Source organism: Corvus hawaiiensis, chromosome 3, assembly GCF_020740725.1.
Source record: "Corvus hawaiiensis isolate bCorHaw1 chromosome 3, bCorHaw1.pri.cur, whole genome shotgun sequence".
Taxonomy (NCBI): Eukaryota; Metazoa; Chordata; class Aves; order Passeriformes; family Corvidae; genus Corvus; species Corvus hawaiiensis.
The window spans coordinates 43,132,085-43,154,940 of NC_063215.1; the positions used below are offsets into that span (position 1 = coordinate 43,132,085).

Below are 22,856 nucleotides of genomic sequence, written 5' to 3' on the forward strand. Positions count from 1 at the left end.
CATCCAGTTGAACCAGTTGAATCTAAATCTAATAAAAATTCCTCAAAGCAATCTGTATGTTCTGTTCAAAATTTCAGACACAAGTAATTGCAAATTTCAAGAAAGAAATATTACTATAAAATATTTTATCTCATTGCTGTGATAACAACAGGAATATTACTGGTAATTTCAGGTACACAGAAGAGCATCTCTTTCTCTTGTGGCATGCTTTGAGCTTAACTTAGGAAAAAGGCTATATTTAGAAAAGGTGAAGGACCTAAATAACGCATCCTATGGATAAAAATTTTAATTCAGGAAACTATAATTTTGGAAAGCATCAACATGACTGATCTACCTTATAGATCATAAAGTAAGGGCTGAACTCCAACACCTGGGACGATCAGCAGGAATTAATGTTACCAAGGAATAAAATTATATTAATTTATATATGAATGACATAGTATGACTATTATTATACAGTTCATGCAAGTCCTGTATGTTCCTTACATCTAAGGTTTCTAACAAAAGCTTATTTTGACTTATATTTTCAATTTCCAAGGATACTGTGGACTGAAATCTGAGCTTTGTATTTTTTATACTGGCAAGCAATGAGAACAAAAATAGCTGGGTATCAAAGTGTATCCCTTTCTTAGGTTTGATTTTGATCTATCACTTTTGATCTATCATTTTTGATCTTAGTTTTGATATATCACTACAGTGACGATTGATAGAACTTTTAAAGTACTAGAAATTTGAAGGACAGTATAAAACCAAAACCCTTTTTGAAATACTCGTAAGTATTTTGAGATTTTATTCATACTTGATGAGCTGTTCTTTTGCTTCTCAATTCTCTGACTAGGTAAGGAGAAACATACTTTTTACCAAGCTCTTCTTCAATCCTAACTTTCCAGTCCTCAATCCTCTCACGGACGAGTGCTTTTAAGGGTGCAATATACACTGCCTACAAAAGAAAAGGCACAAAACTAGAAGTTAAACAAGAAACCTTTATTAAAGTGTACCTACAACACATAGTATTTGTGAGATTTGAACATACTCATAATTTATAAAATAAATAAGGTCTGAGTCCCTTAAATGACCTACAGCAGGATTATATTTAAAAGAGACATAATGCTTGAAATACTGTTTTGTTTCCTGAGCAATTAATAAGCAAATAAATTCAGATAAAAAAATAAATTCTTGAAGTATTCAGCACACCTTTTAAAATCAAAACCCAGTTGTGTAAATAATGGGGTTTTTTGCCATGACTATAAAATCTGCATGTTAACATTCTGGAATAGAAATAATCTGAATTTCTAGCAAGCAATATCTTACCTGATTTCTATTTATGTCATTAAATTATTAAAACATGACCAATTAAATAAAAAAGCTGATTATTTTAAGCAAAATGTCACAATATTTTTCCCAAAGAAGCCTGCAGAGCAGAGGGGAATATGCTCACATGTACAAACAGTATTTACTTATAGATTTATGGTTAAAAATTCTAAAGCTTTTGAACATGAAGAAACTGCTACATGAAGAATTCACATACATTCTTTAAAATATATAGCCAGGCTTACAGCTTTATTAAAACCTAAAAGATGCATTCCTGTGAGAACTGTCTATATTGTATGTCTCACAGATAAGTTGAAAGTGTATGAGTGACTTATTTACCTCCCTTGGACTAGCAAATTACATGAAGATATTTAAATTCAAAGATGATTAAGGAATTTATGTACACAATCTCTGTTAATAGAAAGGTTATACTTTTTAAAAATCTCCCAGTCAGATACAAATATCTTTTTGAAAGACTTTAAAGCTAAAACGTGGTTAACTAAGACAATATGGCCAAGTCAAGAAGCAGATATATATTCACTTTGAAAACAAAACTCCGAAAGGTGAGTTGTTCAACTTTTAGGCAATTTAAAACACAGGGGCGAGCTGGAACAGAATATTGGCTTGTAGTAATTAACTGCACCTTATTTGTTTAAATAATAGAGAGACTGGGCTAGTTGTATTCACATGGAAGGGAACTAACAGCTATAAAACAGTACCACTGCTAGTAGAAGGAGATTAAAGCAGGATACACAGTTAAGTAAGGATGAAAAGGAAATCCAGCATGCCTGAATGCCATGTTTGTAGATTTAACTCTAGTTGTCAACTGATTAAAATAAATAGTTGAAGTAAAAGCGCAGTGTACCTAATGCAGTATCATTTTGTATCCACGCACACGCAAATTGGAGAAAGTAAAATTCAGTTCCCCATAGTTTTCTTCTAGGGTTTTCTATTGCTGAAAAAACACTCATAACAAAATGATTCTAGTAAACCTATTTTACAAACCTTTGATGTGGGATACTTGTTAAAAACTCTAAAGATGGCTAATTCAGCTGCAACAGTTTTTCCAGAACCTGTAGGCGCTCCAAGAAGAACATTGCAGTCTGTGTGATAAAGAGTATGAAATATCTGTGTCTGGATAGGGTTGAAGTGTGTGAATTTGTACAGGACTTCATATTCGCGATGTCCCAAGGCTGTGATAGGCAAAGGCTGAAGATCCAGAAGCTCTAAAACCACAAAATAATCGTAAGTGCATGACAAGAGATGCCATGACATGAAATAGCTTGTTATGAAGACAAATACACTAACCAGTAATCTAGTGGAAAACAATTTACACTGAAAAATGTTTTACTTAGTATCTCATATGACAGAGAGTACACATTTGGGTAATTGTTCACTTTGAAGAAAAATAAAAAAGTTGTTTTTATAGCTCTGAAATCTTTCTGCAAGTAATTTTTAAAGTACTCTGATAGCTGTGAATCAGTTATTTGCATATATTAATCTTTTTCTTATAGCTGTTTTCACCCACTTGTAGTAAGTTCTAAAATCACTGTGCTAGATCATATGTATGTCCAGCTTCTTATGATAACAAAATGTGGAGTATTTAAAGTTCAAGGGAAAAAAAGTCTATTGAAGAAGGAAGGATTCTTTGGAGTTTCCAAGTTGATGGAGTAATACAAATCAGATGAGTACAGCTAAATTTTGCATCTAATCCTTTAAATGTATAATTAAAGACATAATAAATAAACAAACAGCTTTTCAATATATAATTCTCAATATATCTTGAGGGCATCTGCTATCCAAATAATTAGAGATTGTGGAATTTGGAAGATGATATATATAACCAGATTGGATTTGGAATCCTACCAAATTAAGGAGACTGCAGTGATTCTGCTATACAGATGCTTGCTTTGAAGTTTGGGTTGGTTTTTTTTTTTTGAGGCTGGAGGTCTCCTTGTCTTTTCAGGGTGCTTCACATTAAGGTATGATATGGGAGTCATAAAATCTACTGAGGCAATGATGCCTAATATTCTTCACATGCTTTTCACTGATACCTTATGGCTGTTTTATCATTCCCACAGAAACAGCAATTTCTTGGGTTCTGTTGAGGAGAAAGAAGGGTTTTTTTGCCTAGCAGAGCCTCTACGTACTTCATTGTTGAGTGGGAACCAGATGGGAATTGAAATCAATTACCATAAATCCTAGAGGCTCCATAACTGGTGATGTGTAAATATCTTTCCGTTTCTTCTGAATAGTAGTCAGTGATCAGTCAATTAGATAAAAAGGTTACACATGCTTTTCCAGACAGTGTAGGTACAGTATAACAATAGCTAAACACTTCACAAACACATGTGAATTTATGCATGCCAAAGGACAACACCGTATGAGAACTGTGCATTTCTGAAGGCACTCACTTAACAGACTGCTAGATGAGCCAAATGTAATTACAGTGGAAAGGTTTTACAATGACATCAGGCCCAATGAATGTATAAAGCAATTTATGTATCCAGAAAAAACGAAGAAAAACACAAACATATGCTTCTGTGCCAAGTGTTAAAAAAGGAGGGGGAGGGGAAGGCCACAACTTGATGAGAGGAAATGTGATGTTCAGTGCTGTAACAGTACTTGATATGAAAAATGTATCTCAGCAAAAACAGTAAAATGTTTCATATTTTCAAAATTTTAGCATTGTTTGTTCTTTGCTGAATGCCATTCATAAGACAGTCTAGGATTATTTGTAACCAGTCCAGAAGAAAATTAATGCTTGCAAGCACTAAGCTAAGACATACCGTAACACAGAGATTTGCTTAGTTTTATATGACAGGTTCAGTTTTCTTATGGTTTATAGAGAACCTGGAGTAACTCAAAGGCTGGTAGTATATTGAGATGAAATGAAAATTCCTGCATTTTGTTCAGGAATTGAAAAGCTTAGAGAGCTGGAGAAGAAATATCACAAAGTAAAATTCCATAAACTTTTCTACAATGAAGAAGAAGTAAGAACTTTATTGCACTACCATAAAAAAACCCAATATGAGCAATATCAGTTAAAGAAAAATGATCAAATTTGAAGTTACCTGTGTGGGGTGGATGTCTCTCTGGAAGGATCAAATGTTGAAAATTTATGATACATACAGCCTCTGCTCCTAACCATCTATCGGACACAGCTCGAATGTAATATTGAGAAGGAAGAGGTTCAAAAATTGGGATTGTGAACACCAGCAGCTGAGGTTCTTTAGTAATGACCTAGTACAGACACGTAGAGAATAATTACTGCACAGAAAAATCAGTAACTTGAAAAACCATAGTTTGTCTCACTTTCATAAGCTTTGCTACTGCAAAACAATAAGTACGTGTGCAATGTTTACATCTTTATAAAATATTTTACTGCCTGGAATGAATTTTGTTTCTGTAGTCTTCAAAAGATAAAAATAAGGCTGGCTTTTGTTCTTTAATAGACAAAACCATTACAGTCTTTCTTTATCATCTGAAAGTAACTATCCCAGCAAAGGAGGAAGAGAAAAAGGGACATTTGAGCTTAGAAAAAATTGTTGTGGAAGTCCAAGCTGATCAAGTATATCTGAATTTGAACGCTGTACTGCTGATTTAAAAATCTGCTTGACTGACCTGACAAATCCGCATCTCACTAACTTTGTTTCTGTCTTGCTATGAGATTCGGAAAGAAGTCCATTACCTGTTTCTTTTGAATGATGAAGTACTCTGAATGATAAATGTGATCATTAGTAGGGTCTTCTACCCAAATCCACCAGGGCTCTCCAACACTGCCATGTACCTTTATGAGTAGAAAAGATAGTTTTGTTTTAGTTGTAACAAGATTCTCTAGGTTTGCAAAAAAAGTAGATGTATTTCTGATTGACATAGGCTCATAAAGGAATACAGAAATCAGAAGTAACCGAAAAATAATGTTTTGAATTAGATCAGTCTGCTTGAAGATTATGCTTCAATAAGGGTTTGCTTAAGGTACACATAATACCAATGAACATGATACAAATGCAACTGAAGGTACTGCCTCAGCTGTTTATAAATAGACTGAACCCCCAGGGTTCCCTCTAGGCTCCTAGGAAAGAACACCTTCTCTTTATTCCTCCCTGTACTTCTGCCTTTGGGTTCTGTATAGAGGATTGTCATTTGCAATTGTCTGCTCATTTTTCAGTCAAAAACATTCTCTCAGGAAAAACTGGACACTGAATTGTGACATTCCTCTCCTCTCTCTCTCTCATCCCCTCTCCTCTAGAAACATACAGTAAGTATATTCAGAAGGCCATTGATGTAGCCATTGATACAGGTGAAGTGAGAAGAACATAAATAGAGCCGTCACTGAATGATTTCCCTGCCATCTGGCAACACTTCTTTTTAAACCTAGATTTTTGTTTGCTTTGTTTTGTACCTTACTTTGCAATGCCAGCAATGCCAGAAATCATAGCTAGGTGTGATGCAAAATTGTTTTGTTTCTTTGTCAGAATAAATAATGCTTGCCAACGTACAAACATTTTACTTAAATATCTAGGAAAGTAAGAAAAATGCATAGTAAAGGAGTATGGAACACATACTGTTAAATGAATGTAGATTTCTGGTGTTTCTGATGAGGACTGCGATAAGTTGCAAAACCAGGAGATGAAAAAAAAGTTGGAATTTTTCCTAAACTTAATAGGAAAAAAGACAAAGTGCATAGTTGCTTCTAATGGCAATTTTAATGCTCCAGGAATCTGGTATTGATTCACATGGCACAAATTATTTTCAGCATAATTCATTACTGTGTCTGTCGGAAAACAGTCTGTACTGGTTTGTGAAGACAAAACTATGTACAAAGAATAAAACTAAGGTGCCTTTCTTTCTTTTTTACCACAGTTGCACAATAGACAAATAGATGGAGAGTCATTAATTTATATTACATTTGAAATTCACTTGCAGCTTCATTGGGAACTGAAGCAGTGCAGCTGAAATGACACGCAGGTGACATTTTGAAAAATGACAGTGAGACTACTATTTCATCAGGGATTAGGAGCATTTAAGAGAATTAAGGAAGGCAAATAAGTTCAAAGCTCAGAAATGTTATTATTAACTCTAATAGCAACCCAATTTTGGAAAATCCTGGGAAAAAACTGCATGGAGTGAGCAGGAAAATCTGGGAACAGGAAACGCAACATTTTCGCCAGTAATGATTTTCAAGAACTCTGGGGAGCTCTTAAGAACTGGCACATACCAGTATTTTGGGCAACTGTCTCCCTAAAACTATATGTCTGATATATGATTCAGCTAATTAATACTACTTGCATTATTCTGCATTTCTGCTGGACTCCTCCTAGATGCATTAAGGCTTAATTGCTCTATCTGGGTATGTTTATAGACCTTTGCTTCTAACAATAGAATAAAAATTTGGGATTTGGCTCACATGATCTTACCAAGCTAAAGAGCTCCCTGTACTGAAAACTAGAGATTAAGTTGATGTCCTATGTCATGACTACAAGAACTATCTTCTTTCTCTTGTAATGTCAAGTGCAAAGTTTGTGATAAGATCACTATAGAATTAGTTATCCAGGTAAAGGAACAATCTTAAAACCCTGAAATGTTAGTCAGGCAGGGTATTTCAGCTAAGCATGGTATTTAAAGTTTTCATAACTGGTTTTATTTGATTACTGCAATTCTTCAGATGGAATTTTTTAGCAGCTAACTTTTGTACCAATTACAGCTAAAACTGTAAGTTTCTGAGAAGCTTGCTAAAATAATGTGATGATGGAGAAGCAGTTTCAGAGTGTCTATGCTTGAATTTGAGACAGTTATTCATTTTCAGAGACTATTAAAATTTAACAGCTTTAGTTATTTACTGTGATAGAAGTTTCATTTACTGAAGAAACAGGAAAATCAACACCACATTACAGAAATAAAAAAAAAACGTTCCCAAGTTTTTATGATTACCACTAAACATTCACACAAAAACAGCTCCATAAACTTAATTGATAAAACAATCATAATGTTTCCAAAGCAACTATCAGAAAAACTGTGTAAAGGGGTCATGGCAGAAAATAGATTTTTGACAAAATTTTGCTCTAAATTTAGAGGTGTAGAATCAAAACAACAGTATAATTTTGTGTGGACCTTTTTTTAACCTGTAAAGATATAGAACTTAGGTTTTGTAGAAAAACCTAACAATGGATTAAGAAATTACTTTGTATTAAGATAAAGTTTAATATAAAGAACATTATTTTTTTTTTAATCTTTAACAGATTACAGGTAAAGTGGATGAAGGACTGAACAATAAAAACTTGTTTCAATCCTAAAAGTAATGCTTTTTTTCCTTCTGAAACATAAATAAGGCAGAAAAAAGTATTTCATGTTATAATTCATGTTAGGAATCCATTCAAATATTTCTTCATTAAATCTAGGTGACAAGCAAAATCAAACTTTCTATATTTTGATTGCTAATCTCCCACTTATACAACAACTTGGTGAAACTTCCACAAGAAAATAAAACACCTTTCGGCAGGGAAAATAAAATCGAAAGTAATTTAAGTGTTTGTGGAATAAAACTCTCATTTACTTATGATTAAGGTAAACTTGTAATCTAAGGGATTTTAAAATGAGTTTTTTAATAAAAGAACAGATACTTAATATCCACATTTCAGAATAAGTTATCTTAAGCATAAATCTCATAAGTTTAAAAGATGAAAATTATGTTTGCCCATTGAGGTAGCTTTTTTTCCTGTAGAAAGTTTCAGAAGTAACAGCAACAATACAATGCCCCCATGTGGACATTTATATTTCATTTATCTTAAATGTATTTCTAATGAACAGATTCTGAATCAAAGGATGTGGGTATAGCTAAATGTGAAACTGGTACAACTCCTTTCACATGAATTTGCACCATAAAATACAGGTGAACATAATTGCAAACTTATCTTTTGTTCAGACAAGTCGCAGCAGAAGAAAGGCACTGATACTGTGAATGTGTATTTGTGAAGCCAGGAGGAACAACAGAACCTGGCATACATGAACTGCATTTCAAGGCTTTTCTGTCTGACATTCATTCATAGTTCAGAGAGCCATTCATGTCTCCCTTTTTCTTGCTTCTCCTTACTGGGAACATAACTCTAATCTGTGTGTGACTACTGTGAATATTCAGTATTAAGCATTTGCCTCAATGTGTTATATACAGCCCAATGTTATAAGGATTAACAGAAATAAAAAGATGATCTTTGCCTGCTTTCTCCAACAAAAGTCATAAAGGTCATTCCATTCCTATCATCAAAGTTGCTTTTTAGCTAAAAATAAATGCCTTTTTTCTTATCCAAACAGCTATGGACTCCCAGTGATCATCTCCTTTATTGAAGCTTAACTAATGTTTCTCATCTTGCCTCCTCCTCCCATTTTTTTTACCTGGTCATTCCAGGTGAAGTCAGGAGTGATGTTCAGCCGAACTCGGAGCACTGTGCGGGTGATTGGCTGGATCGTAGCTTCCATTACGATGGAGGGGATTTGATGGACACACTGCTTTACCTTTAACCCGATTTTCACATGATGCAGCATGTGACCTGCCAAAAAAACATCCGCTGTAAGGAATTTGCATTTCCAGGAAAAAGCATACAACTCTGACTTTCAAATAGGCTTTTAGAGAAGTATTATTGCTTGCTTGTTTTGCTCTTGGGTACGTAAATGTCTGACTCTCTTGACCTTGCATGTCTGAATATTTTGTAATACTTAACTTGAATTAGCAATTTAAAGCCTTGAAAAATCAGTATTAACCCCCCTGCTGGCTATAAGTAAGGGGTTAAAATAACTATTAAGAATTCACAATGAAAACATTATGTCAAGCTAGTTCCCTCTCCTTCACTGACTTTTTGACCAGGCTCTTACCAAGCCATATAGTTCTTTTTCAGAGCACAAATACCAACTTTTTACTTGATTTGAACACCTACAATTTCTGTGTAGTGATTCAGAGCAGACAGAATGGTTTTCATAAAACTGAACAAAGGTACTTAATAGGTTAAAAACGCACAAAAGTAAACATCTCACAGCAGCTCTGATCTTTCAGAATATACCAGTGTGTAATTGAGACAAAGGAGAAAAAAAAAATTATTTTCTATTGTAATCATGGTAACTAAGGCAATAAAGCGATTATATTTATTTAGAAAAATGTCCTATTTGTATTTTACAGCTCAAATCTCTGTTCCCTTGCTTTTCATTTTAAATATAAAACAAAGTATGTAGCAGTGATTTCTTTTTTTCCTGAAATTATTCCACCTTCTAGCTTATTTAGGAAAAAACTGGCTTATTTACTACATTTTCACTGAAATTGTTAATGTAATATGTGGAGCATATTTTAGATTTTAATTGTGATGGTCATAAATACTCCCTGTTAAAATCTACCTTACAATAGCTACTGATATTTTTCTGATGTCGTTATGTGGTTCCTGTGCATACTTATACGTTTGAAAAAAAAAAATTAAAAAAAAAGAGAAGAAGTCCTACTATTTGCATTATGTGCAAAGTGAAAATGTGATACAAACCTTTTCTTGCAATTACAAGACGTTTAGGGGCATAGCATCTTGAAACTGCTATTTTTTTCTGTTGATACTGACTTTCCCTTTTCAGTTTTTCTTATTTAACAAATTGGCAGATAGATTTGTCTAACACAGGTGTTTCTACTCTGAAGTAATGAATGGTGACCTTGCTTAAGAATCAAACCCCTAACCAAAAGTTTTAATACATATTAAATCAGTTTAATTTGCAGTTGGTAAAATAATTGTATCTCCAACAACTGGGCTATTAAAAACCAAACCCCTTATGTTGGTACACCTTGATGATATATGCAGCATTATAGCAAGTTTGCACAGTGACTGGCTTTTGCAATTAGAGTTAAAACTTCAGAAATCATGTTAAATAAAGGCAGATGACAAATATTCAAAGATATGACTCAAAAAACCTATGTAGGCAAGTACACTTTTTCATGGCAAAAATCTCTTTATCACAATGTGATATCACAAAGTGAACTGTGTTTGTAAAGGACAGCACTGAGGTTTTTTTACAATTATGTGCTAGGGGAAAATAAGGCTCCTCTCCCAACTTCTACAAAATATTATAAAACTTTCTTCCTCTAACCCCCTCTTTTTTGTTTAGAAGTCACATTATGAGAAATCATCAGTGGCATTTAAGAAATATGAAAACCCTCTAAACAAAAGCTGCCTGAGAAAAGAGGCATGTCTAAAAAAAAAAAGAATAAATTTTGCATATTCTACAATGTTTGTCATCTGCATTCTGAAAAGAACCAGACTTTATCTCAGCTAACACAGTGATTTCCTGGCTTTCTGGAAACTCCATGGTTACATTGCAATAGCTCATAGATTGGTGTTGACCAATTCATGGTACCCTGGAATCCAGGATCTGTGCACACAGCATGCTCTCCACTCACTGGGAGAGCTGGCACCTATCTGATGCTTTCATCTCCCCCAAAGCCATGGGCTGAGTTAGCCAGCTAGCTCCTGTCTTTCTTACTCTACCTCCAAGGTCTCAATAACATTTAAAAAGGAAGAAACATTGAAGATTGAAACTAGCCCTGTGGAGTAAGAAAACAAGGCAGCACCTGGAAGTTTTCCCTTTTCTCATGTCAACATGGTTTTGAATTCAAAATAAAAATAAGGTGTCTGCCAGGCAAGCACTTCCTTCACATGCCTCAGAAAGAGAGGCCGGACAGGAGGAAGTGTGCCAAGTAACCACTTCACAGAGCTACACAGATCAACTTTCTCTGATATTTGTAAGGCTGGAGAACATGAAATATCATTATGTACGGTCAGCAGTGACCTGTTTTCACAGTCAAACCCCATGTCTCATCTACATTCAAACAGTTAATATAAACCAAAACTAGACAAATTGCAGGTATTTATAGATACATTTCCATCTTCTCAATGCTGCTTCCAATACACTGAAGGAAGTAAAACTGGTTTTTGTATTTTCACACAAAATTTCCTGCTTCTCCAAGTGTGGGTACGAGGAGAAAGAACAATTAAAAAAAACCCAAACAAAACAAAAACAACAAACCAAACTAAAAACAGCTCTGCAAAACCAAACAACAACAACAGAATAAAAAACCTCATTAATACAATTAATGGAAAAGAATACTAAGCACTAAAAGACATCACAAATACACAAAAAATTAACAGATGGGAATTAAAAAGTGCTATAACACTTCTGAATTAAAAGTGCAGTGTTTTTAATACATTTAATATTACTATATTAAAACACAGTTAAAGTAAGCTTCTAGAATTTTGTCATAGTCTTTTGGTTTGACTTATTAAATAAAATATAGCCTCTAATTCTGCAAACTTCTACATATTTATTTAACTTTTCCCAGCCTAGATTAGGCACATAACAAAGTTTTCTAAACTAGGAATGTAGTTCTCCTGCAAATGAAATAAATATTAAGTTAGATGCTACAGGTTCTAAGTGGTATGAATGGTAATTTTATTCTAAAATTAGATTTTTCAAAAAATGATAGTTTGTTTAGCAACAGGTCGGCAATAGCAGGTGCAAACAAAGTCCAAATAAAAAAAGGACACTAAGGAAAAAGAAATGCATTATAATTTTTTTTTCAAGTTCAACCAGCTGGTGGGCAGTTTATGCACAACGGTTTATACAGACTTACTAGAAATTCTCATTATGTGTATCAGTAGCCTTGTGGATTTTCTCATTATTGGACTGTCAAAACCTTTAAAAAATTCCATTAAGGTTTTGCTGCAATGACACCAATGACAATGAATTCTCCATGTTCAATGAAAATGAATGCAGTCTTTCAGAAGAAGACCATTTACTGATAGCATACCTGGATATAATAATCTGGTTGTATTCTTTTTCACGTTAATAGTCAAAAAAAAGGCCATAGCGTGCCAACTGGCAAAAGCAAACAGAAGCCTTTTATAGCAGTGTGTTATGTAATGTGGGCAGAAAGGGCAGCACACAGGTCAACATAAACATGTATATATAAACATATACGTAAATACTTATCAACAGACATCTCCTTTCCATCTGTGTTCTGTGACTACCAGGACATGAGCTGGCCTTATCCTCAGAGCTGTGCCATTTTACAAGCTGTGGAAACTGGACAAAACCTTATTTATTGGACAGATCATATTAATATGTGGTACGTGGCTACAGCCGGGTCAGAGTGGGAATATTGATTCATGGCTCAGATTTAGTTCTTACTTGCCCATTAGTTTAAGCAGATCAGCCTTGCTGGTTTCTCACCTATTTCATCTTTTCTCATGTCCTTCATCTTGTCAATAGTGAGATTCTTCTCTTCCAGCTTGGAGAGGACGGATGGTGGTAACACTGAGAACTGCCTCAGAGGGCTCACCCAGCCCCACAGCCGCTTGTCAATGACTTTGCTGAGGTTCAGTAGCCGATATGTCATGGCAGGCCAACGCTTCCTCAGGGCAATCTCAAAAAGAGCTCGAACAATACGAGCTGCATTCTGGAAAGTCAAAAGGAAAAAAAAAAAGCCAAACTGTTATAATTCTCTCAATATTCTTTGTAAAATGAAAAGGGTCCCATAGACTCATCTCTGACAAACCGTAACAATAGATTTTTCTTTTCAAACTAATTTCAAATATTTTTGAAAACTATTTTTTCCATCACTGTCTAGTGGCAGAACTACCTCATGGCTGCATTCTGAAATTATGAAAAGAAACATGTGCAACCAATAAAAATTGTAGTGTCAGGTCTGCCATAGAACTTTGATCACAGTTATGCTAACATCATGGAATTCTAAATGCATTATGTATCAATCACTTCTGAAGCAAATTCACTTAAGGTACCCCCCATATAAGAGACACCCGCAAATTCACTTTACATGGAAATTCAAGTTTTGTTTTTTTCCAGTTTATGCTTCTATAATAGCATCCCATTTCACACTGAATTTCACAACGTTTGCACAGAAGCTTAACAGTAGTGACTTTTTTTAAACTTGTTACTATATTCTGAGAATATTGTATAACCAAGCTGTACAAATATGCTTTGGACTTGGAAAAATAATTATTAACATAAGTCTGAATGAGGTCAGTCTTATCCTGAAAACCTAAGTTATTATATTCCTTTCATAAACTTTTCAAGCTGTATTATGCTTTTTTTTCTTTTTCCCTACCAGTACTATGTCTGGATTAGGAATTATGTTCTTGATTCATTGAATAGAATATAATCATTCCCTACTGGCTCTGCTATGCCAACAGGAATAAAAAATAGAAAATTATTTGGTTGTGATAGGAAGCATATGTTACTAAAGAAGCACATTCCTCTTACTTAGAAAAGATGAATAATTTTTTTAATAGTCACTATCCAAGTAAAAAAAAAAAAAAAAATCACACTTTGTAGCACTGGTTCCACAAGTACAGTTAATGAAGATCTGAGAAGAAGACCATGTTGCCTCACTAAGCATGCCATAAATGAGACAAATAAAAGCAATTGCCTTGAAAGCAAAGACTAAAAGGACTGTACTGAAAACGATTTTGCTGTGCAAGTACCACAATTTTTATGATGTGCACAATCAATTCAGCATTTTCTCATTTATACCCATACGTCCTACAAAATACAAACATTTCTGAAGAAGGTTATACTACTATGAAAATGTTGCTAAAAGCTATGTATCATTTTGAATATTTAAATCTCATCTTTAGTACCACCTAAATGCAATTTTTAGATTAATTCTTTCCAAAGTAGTTTTGTAAGGATGAGGCAAAAATAATTCCATGCAACATGTTTGCTGACTGTTAAAAAAAAAAAAAAAAAGAGTGAGAGAGAGACGAGCTAAAAGCGAAAACTTTTCTTGGGTCACAGTTGTCTAAATAGATCCCTGTGTCATGACCCTTTATGTGCATGCCCGTGTAGTAACTAAATGTGCATAACAATCAACCTGTCAGGTGTCAAATGAAGCCAACAAACAAGTACATAGACTGGTATGTAAATCTGCACATTTTTTGCTAGATTACATCTAGCAACAGAATTACAATAACACATCCTTCTTGTGTAAACCAAGATATATGAATCAAACACAAATTATGCTTTGCAGAACGGAGTATAAAAATACACAAAGCATAAAAATAGATTACAACAGTTTTTCACATTTAGAAGAAAACCCTGAAATTTAAGAATATAATTTCTGTGCAATTACAGAGCTACTAAATATAATAAGATTATAGGGATAATACAAAGAAAAAGGACATTCATAATTAACAAAAAAATGCCATAGTCTCCCAAGGTAACCTTTTGCAAAACTTTTCTATTTAAGTGTTATACCGCACAGGCATGCACACACATGGGGCTCTGATTTTTAAATGAACTTGCATAAAAACGTACAAAAAAGATGCAGATCAGGTCCTACTTATATAATTGTAAATATTTGGGACAATTGAAACAGCAGAAGACAGCAACAGATACATAGAAAATACTATTTTTACCTGTGCAACATACGCAGAATCTGAAATAAGGGAGAAGCTGTCCATCTCCCCTCTGCTAATGTATGTTTGAAGGAGGATATTAATTTTTCCATAATTGTTTTCCACACCTCCTGGAGCAGGAAGTTCACAGAAATCATTTAGTAAGGTATCTAGCTCTTCTATTTCTTCTTCTCTTACCTAAAACACAATTATACATTATGAAGAGGCTGAAGCAATTTGATAAAAATTTTTACACTGAAATCAAATTTTCCTTATAACATAGTTACATTACTTTTAAATGGAATCTCTAACTTTAAGGAGAAAAAAAAAGAAGAAAAAAAGCAGTAAACCCACGTCTTCCACAATGTACCTAATAGACCATAATTGAAACTATCTTAATAGGGACACAATTACATTTTGTTATTCATCACCATCTATTAAGGTTGCCATTGACATACAAAAATTTGATATGCCACAAAAATTGAATCTCATGACCTTACCATCCTTCATCTGATGAGATTTCATTTTTTATTTGACCAGAGTAAAACCTCTGTCCATCTGGATTAGGGCAATCTTGAATTAACATTAAATGTACTCATTATAGTTACACAGTTTGCATGTGGCATAATACATTTTTAAACTCAAAACTGAGAAGTACTATGATTCATCATATTAAAATTTTCACTGTTAATAAGATTAAGTCTTAATATGAGTAAAGAAATATTAATATCTATGGTTTGAATAATGCATAACATTTCACATTCTAACTGATGACCCTTACATGGCAAAACTAGCATAAATCTACATATTCTTTGACTTACTGATAGTCTGTTAGTGTAGAACTTATTTAAAGAGGGTAAATGTTTGGTCCCTGCAGGGAACCATCTGAAAGTAATTTTTATTTGGACCTGACTACCTGACATACATAAGACCCTAAGACAATTGGGTTAAAATCCCCAACTTTCTAGTCACTAGTCCCACAGGAAAGAAAGACATGAAGTACACAACCATCATAGATGACTCCAGGTTCAGGGGAATACTATGCTCTGCTTACAACAGCATTTTTAATAATTTTTTTCTGCTCTTGCACAGCACAGTTCAGGTCTAATCCAGATCTGTATTTCAGCTACTGGTGAGTAACATATCTCAAAATGCAGAATTTTTAAAGTCATTATGGAAACATGATTCATTTATCAAAAGTCACAACTTCTATCACACTGAGGGGCAAATCCTGGGTTATTCTTGTGAAAACCGGTTACTAATTTTAACATTCAGAGCTGCACAGCAAATGAATCACAAAAATCTGGAAATGATGGTGCACTGATACCATACCATATAAATCTGAAAAAGTAAACTAGAAAAACTGTCCTTTAGTCAAGAAGCATCACTTCTAACTTTATTACAAATATAGAAACATATCACATCATATTTTCCATATGCTTTCCTTTTAAATATTAAATTACACTAAATTTAGACCTAGTAAAGCAATATCACTATCATAAAAAAAACCTTCTAGCTTGGAAAATGTTCCATGTATGACTGTGAAACCTCACTGCTTATTATCTTCTATAATAGAAGAGATTACAGCAAAATAGAATTTCTCCATTAGATAAAGAGACAGTAATACCCGGACAATGTGTGCAAATATGTAAATATGTAGATAGTGAGGGATTCACACTGCCAGCTCACAGAGCCAGGTGAATGAGAGCCAACTCTGATCTGCAAGTTGTATAATTGTGGTAAAAAGGCAATGAGCCCAAGCTAACAAACCCTGTGGAGTCTGGCTCGTACCTCTGTGAAATGGAAGCACGGGCAAAAAAGCTCATGCCAGCGTGGAATGCATTTCCTTGTGTCCTACCCACAAAGGAGGCAAAATGGGAGATTGGAACTGAACTGAGTAGAATAGAACAGTAATCTTCAAGCCTGCATAAAATCTGTTATGACAACTTTCTAGATTTCAAATTTGAATTTATGAGAATTTACCGTTCTGCCAATCTAATATTGTTCCCTGCAGGAAATATATCAGAGTTCACTTCAGTGAGTCCTGCCTCATTCCTGATAAAGCAAATTGTTCAGGGATACATCCAATAATACTTTAAACTTCTCATCCCTAGGCACCCACTATTCAAATGGACATTTAGCTTCACCTCTTAATAATTGAAGAGCTGAAAAGTTCTTAAAAGCATTTAAAAGAAATTCTCAAAGATCCATAACTAGTTATTAAATGTGCACCATAGTTCAAGCTGAACTATGTATAAGTTTGAGTGAGAGCATATTATGTCTACTTAGAAAATATTTTATAATGGTGCTTAACATTTAAAACTTGTGTCTGTAGACAATATTTATGGAGCAAGTACTACAGAAGTGTCTAGTTTCAAGACATTCTTTAACTTTACCTTTATCTGTTCAAACTCTTCAGCTTTTGACACTATAGCAAGAATATCGCCTTCGGTTTTATGAGCATCAAACAATTCATTGAAAGTCTATTAAAAATAAAAATAATTGATTTGTCACTGAAAATAAAAAAAAAAGTATAGCAGGAAACAAAGAAACATTAGCCAAGATTTTAAAAGGCATATAAGGCTAAAATGCAGGTTATTGGAAGATCAGTGATGCAATTTAAACAGGAACAAATTCGATAATGACTTTCCAGCAGTTTAAGAAAAACAGTCCCTCCCACTCCCTTGACAACACCAAAATCAAGAGGTGGCCAAATGGTGTGGCCATTTAAAAAAATAAAGTCTAGGACATACCTGAGTGAATAAATATGTGAGACTAATTACACACAGTGACAGTAAACATAGACATTACCAGACACTACACTTCAATGTGCTATCATATATTAATAGTTGCACACACCATGGATATCAAAATGTTTCTTATAATTCTCCTAAAGGAGTCAAAAAGACTATAGAAATTTCAAATCTCACTTCACACCAAGTCTAATTTTTCAGTATTGCTTGATATTTTCCTATTTCCTCTCCCCCCATTTCGGTAAATATGATTTGAAAATGCAGTGAACAAATCAGATACATATTCTGTAATATCTTACAACTATACTAGGTATACATTAAAAAATAAGGAAAAAACCTCCAGAAACAGAACATCATCTTTTACCTCTATAGTATTGTATTTAATATAGTAGTGGCTGGCAGTTCTGCCTAAATCTGTTGAAGAAAAAAAGCCAGTTCGTTCTTCAAAGCGGATCATGCGGGCTTTGTCCAGTTTTCTGCCAACTTCAATTACCAACTGTTCTCTGTGCTTTTCTAGACTTGGATCCATCTAGACATGAAACACACACATTTATTTCCATAAAAGAAGTGTTAAATAAATATTTTTCTTGAGATAACCCAGTCACACAAAGTCAAAAATCTGATAAAAGGAAGGTACAGTTAATAAGTCATGATTTTCTTGAGATCTCATTAATAACTGTTACATTGACATTATTTACCAAATATTTACCAAACCTGTATGTACAGGACAAAATAATCAGAGTAAAATTTCTTTTAGAATTATTTGAGACAATGTAGACCAATATTACTTATGAAACAGCAGCATGATTATGAAATAAATTTACATTGAAATTTTTGAAAGATGTTTTAATGATAAAATATTCATTAAATTATCATTACTGTATCACTTCACAAAACATGTCATCTTATGGCATCTTCTGTTTATGAAAATGGCTGAAGATATACCTTCCTGTGTAGTTGACATGAGGATGGCTTCAATTGCATCCATAATAGATCAAGCTTCAAATTGAATGGCTTAAATGTTTACTAGGAAAAAACTTTAAAATCCCCCGAAGGAATTGGTATGGGAAGCTTTGGTATGTTAGTTGGGATATTCTAATTACTGAGTTACAGATGTACAGAAACATTCATGTTAAAAGCACACCAAGGAGCTTCCTGTGCCCAACACCATGTCTATTCATATCAAAGTTCAGGAACTTGGACATTTGTTCAACTAAAAATGCACGTTATCTCCTTAGTACATAAAAGGCTGGGCAAAACTCCCATCTGAGTGGGACTTCTGTATAATTGGGTGTTTCCACATCAGGCACCTGGGATGGGTGAAAAGGGATTCAGTTATGTTAACCCTCTGGTATATGTGGACCTGAGATATGGCTCTAATTAGACAAGCAATAATTAGTTGATAAGACTAAAACACTGTTCTAGTCCACAGGCAGTATTCTTATTTCAGGGCTCGTGTATAGCTCAGATTTTCTACAGAATAAGCTATTCCAGCCCTCCTGGTAAATCTGTGACAGAGATACATGACCAAGACAGCAAAAAGGAGCAGGATTAGAGAACCGTTATGCCTTGGTTTGCTCTGGTTTTCCCTGGGCCAGGATTCAGTTTCACCTTTGTGCAGAAGTACATCATCTCACAGCTGGTGAAGCTGCAGACAAACGTAGTCATCTCCACAAAGCAGCTGCAAAACTAGATCCTAATATTCCATGTTTGCCAGTTACCCTGAAGCTGTTTCTCCTTAGTTATGGCTTGCCTTAGTTTCAAGTCAAAAGCTAACATGGCAAAGGTCTAGACTTCTTTTCTCAATAGTAAGTCATGCGTTGAGGTCAGATTTCAGAGCAGAGTTGGTCAAAAAAAGAGTGATCTAGATGCCAGATGTTCAACGTTTCTTAAAACTATTGTGGGGAAAAAATTAAAAAAAATATCAAAATGATTCCTTATTCCTTTGGCAGTCCAAAGTACCTGCCAATCTTTTTGCCTTACATAAAAGCTAAAGCTGTGGCAGCAGACTAACATTTTTTACAAAGTTTTAACTTTAAAGGAAAGGTCACCAACTTGAAAAAGCTATGAAACAATATTTGAGTCTAGAGAATCCATGGTTAGCACCCTTCCTGTTGAACTTGCATAATTAGAAATCCCCAGCATAAAATCCAGCCTAGAACAGCTTTAAGCCATACTCTTAAAATGAGCCTTGGCATGTCTACAGAAAGAAACTGAGCAGGTCCGGAGTATGCATATGGAAATCTAAGAACACATGATAAAGTACATTACTATTCATGATAAAGTACATTATTATCCACACCGTTTTCTCTAACTTACTGAGAGAAATGTTGGGCACAAGCTCCTCTAACTTTTATATCCAAACATAAATTTTATGGTGATAAAAAGCTCTGAACTGTGGGAACACCAAAGAGTGGAACAAAAAAGAGGAGAAAATAGACAAAGGACTTTATTTAATCCAGGCACCTTTCCTTTGGAACCCCAGAAGTATGAGAAAATGCCTGTAATTCATATTACAGGCTTCACTAATACAACATTTGTGTTTGCCGCACTTTTTCCTTCCACTCTTTGTTTCCTCTTGCTCCTCATCATTAATTTTGGCCCTTTTCACAAATCAGTGAGAAGCATTATTGGCATTTCTGGCAGACAACTTGAAAAATCACAAATCAAAGCAGCGGACCTGCAGTAGCCTACTTGTGGGGGTAGCCCAGAAAGATCCTGGAGACAACACGTGGGGTACCAAAGATGTGCATCCTATTGTGTGGACGCCCTAAGGTGATTACTGGATGTAGTGAGTACCAGTGGAAAGGGAATGGAGAATGAATTTGCATTACCTCAGTCCCATCAAACAGCTAGGAAGTGTGATCCATGATGGATATAGGGATTCTGAATGGATAACACTGATCGTCAGTCAAAACAGAGATAGAAATTGGCACACTGCAACATTACTAAAATACAGTAATTATAGGTACCAATTATGAAAATTGGATACCTATACCTAGAGTGGTCTAATTGACCAAATCTTTGTTTATATCTGCATCTGGCACTACAGCATCCACATACTACCTAGCACATATTACCTTTGACATTTAAAATTGGTTTATCTAGAAAATAAGGAGATTTGCATTGGTTTTGCTCCTAAATGAATGGGTAACACTTCACATTGATATAATTTTGTTACTGCCTTAACTCAAAAATATGAATGCCTAGTATAAGCCCATCAAATCAAAACAGGTAGAAAGAAGGTTAGTGAAGAATATAATAAGTGCTGGCAATCTCCACTATCTCAGCAGCTAAATAAAAACACTAGACCAGGAGGAAGGGGAGAAACTCCAGTTCATTATTTTTAGAATTTATAAAAAGTATTTCTGTTAGTGTTTTATTGCTTTTTTCACCCCTTATTATCACCAGGGTTACTTTTCTTTTAATCTAGAATTTGATAGTGAAACAAAAAAAGGAATTTATATTAATGGGACAACATCGTTCTTCTCACTAGCAAATCAATTTTTGCTTCTCATTTATCTATTACTTTGGGTTACATACTGTTATAGTAACACATGGTAATGTACTATGCAGCTTTTATAGAAAAGAAATTTGAGACGACCAGAGGTCTAAAGGTGTCTGTAGAAGCTTCCTTAAATAGAAGAACACCCATTTTCAATGGAGTTTCCACCACCAGAGACAAAAAATATCAAAAATCTATCTCCTGACATATACCTGTACATGTCACCATGACCTAGCAAACTGCTGCTCGCAATATCAAAATAAATTACAAAGTCACAAAACAGATTCTTGCCATGAAATAAACTGCAGTTACCATACAGCTGGGAGTCTGGCCTGCATTAGGCTCAATTAACCATGTCTGACTATGTTAACATTAAATGCTTGTAAACAGCTGTACAAAGAAAAAGGTAACGATATTTAGATAATCTGCAAACTATTCATCTTCCTAAAAATTACAGATAATGGAAAAAATGTGGGAAAAAACCCCTTATGTAAATGTGCTCTGATTCATATCACTGCATGGAACACTTGTAAATAAACAAAAAAATTTCCAAATACATTAATTAAAAAATCGTATAATTAATAAATCATGTGAAAGAAAATATCACCCAATTAAAAATGTTATTTTATAGTTTATGAGATGTTATGCCATGAAACATTCTAAAACAAAAGTTGACAAGCATGAGGGGGAATCAAGCAACTCAAAAATGCTTTCTTTTATCATTTATATCTAGTCTACAGAACTGAAACACTGAAAACAAACCAAGTTAAAGTAACTGTGTGATAAGAATGAATGGTGTCTGCTGGAGCATAACTTGACCAGTTAAAACGTATTTTTATGTGAACAGAAGGGGCCTCATAATTCAGTGTTAAAAACACTCTGCTACAGAAAATATCTTCCTTTTTCTAAGCACTTTAAAAGAATTGCTGATGTCAGGTTAAGTAGAAATAGCAAATATTTATCTTCACATCAGGGAAGGATTAGAGACCCAGGACAGGTTACAGATTTTTTTAAAATGCATTTTATACCTGATAAGCTTTGTGACTGATGCCATATACTAATGGATTTGCTCTCATCCGTACATAAAGATAAGTGTAACTTATCCACTTTACTGCTTCTTCCACATTAGTTACCGTACCAAGAGCAATCTGGAAACAGGAGAAGAGACAAAATTAAGTATATATGTTACAGCTGTACATAAGTATTTGGCTGAAAACACAAGGAATTCAGAATATTAGCACAAGATTAAAGAAAGGGTTGGGATTTTTCCAATTTAAATAATTTTGAAATAATCCTAAAACAATAACTTGAACAATTTATGCGTCTTTATCTTGTGAATATCTAATAACATGGGTTTCTTTGACACAATATTATAGATACAGTGACCATAAACAATCTTTCCTACACCGCTTATGATTTTTAAAATTAAAAGTTAATATTGAGAAAGATTGTTATAAAAATAAAAAAGACAAAACAAAATAATTCTGTAGTGGATATGGCCAAGGTAATTTAAAGAAGAGTACTTGAAAAGAAAAGAATCTACATTTAAAAGATTAATTTCATCATGCCAGTGTGAAAGCACAATCAAGTCCTAAACAAAATGATACCAAGAATCTTTAGGATTTTTCTTCCTCATACTTGGCAATCTCTTTATACACAGTCTTTATAGTTTTCTCCTTTTGTAGCTGCAAGTCAAACATACAGGTACCTGCTACATTTTTGTTGAATCAAAATATAACAAAATTGAACAGGTAATATTCACATATATATGTAAACATGTTTATTTATATTTCAAGGCTAAATCAGGTATACCAAATCACTTTTTTTACTAAGTGACTTTTTTTTTTTTAA

The 22,856-nt window shown here is 34.0% G+C and overlaps 1 protein-coding gene across 3 annotated transcripts in view; it reads right to left on the minus strand.

Annotated features, from left to right (window-relative positions):
- Window positions 1-22,856, minus strand: part of ASCC3 (activating signal cointegrator 1 complex subunit 3) — a 255,345-nt gene that overhangs the window by 70,729 nt on the left and 161,760 nt on the right. For all 3 annotated transcript variants that reach the window (XM_048296916.1, XM_048296915.1, XM_048296914.1), the window contains exons 17-26: window positions 22,034-22,153; window positions 17,865-18,029; window positions 17,144-17,230; window positions 14,769-14,945; window positions 12,565-12,790; window positions 8,704-8,858; window positions 5,003-5,101; window positions 4,386-4,554; window positions 2,317-2,537; window positions 855-940 (exon numbers count right to left, since the gene is read on the minus strand). In XM_048296916.1, coding sequence (XP_048152873.1) covers window positions 855-940; window positions 2,317-2,537; window positions 4,386-4,554; window positions 5,003-5,101; window positions 8,704-8,858; window positions 12,565-12,790; window positions 14,769-14,945; window positions 17,144-17,230; window positions 17,865-18,029; window positions 22,034-22,153 — 1,505 coding nt within the window. The remainder of the gene's footprint in view (window positions 1-854; window positions 941-2,316; window positions 2,538-4,385; window positions 4,555-5,002; window positions 5,102-8,703; window positions 8,859-12,564; window positions 12,791-14,768; window positions 14,946-17,143; window positions 17,231-17,864; window positions 18,030-22,033; window positions 22,154-22,856) is intronic.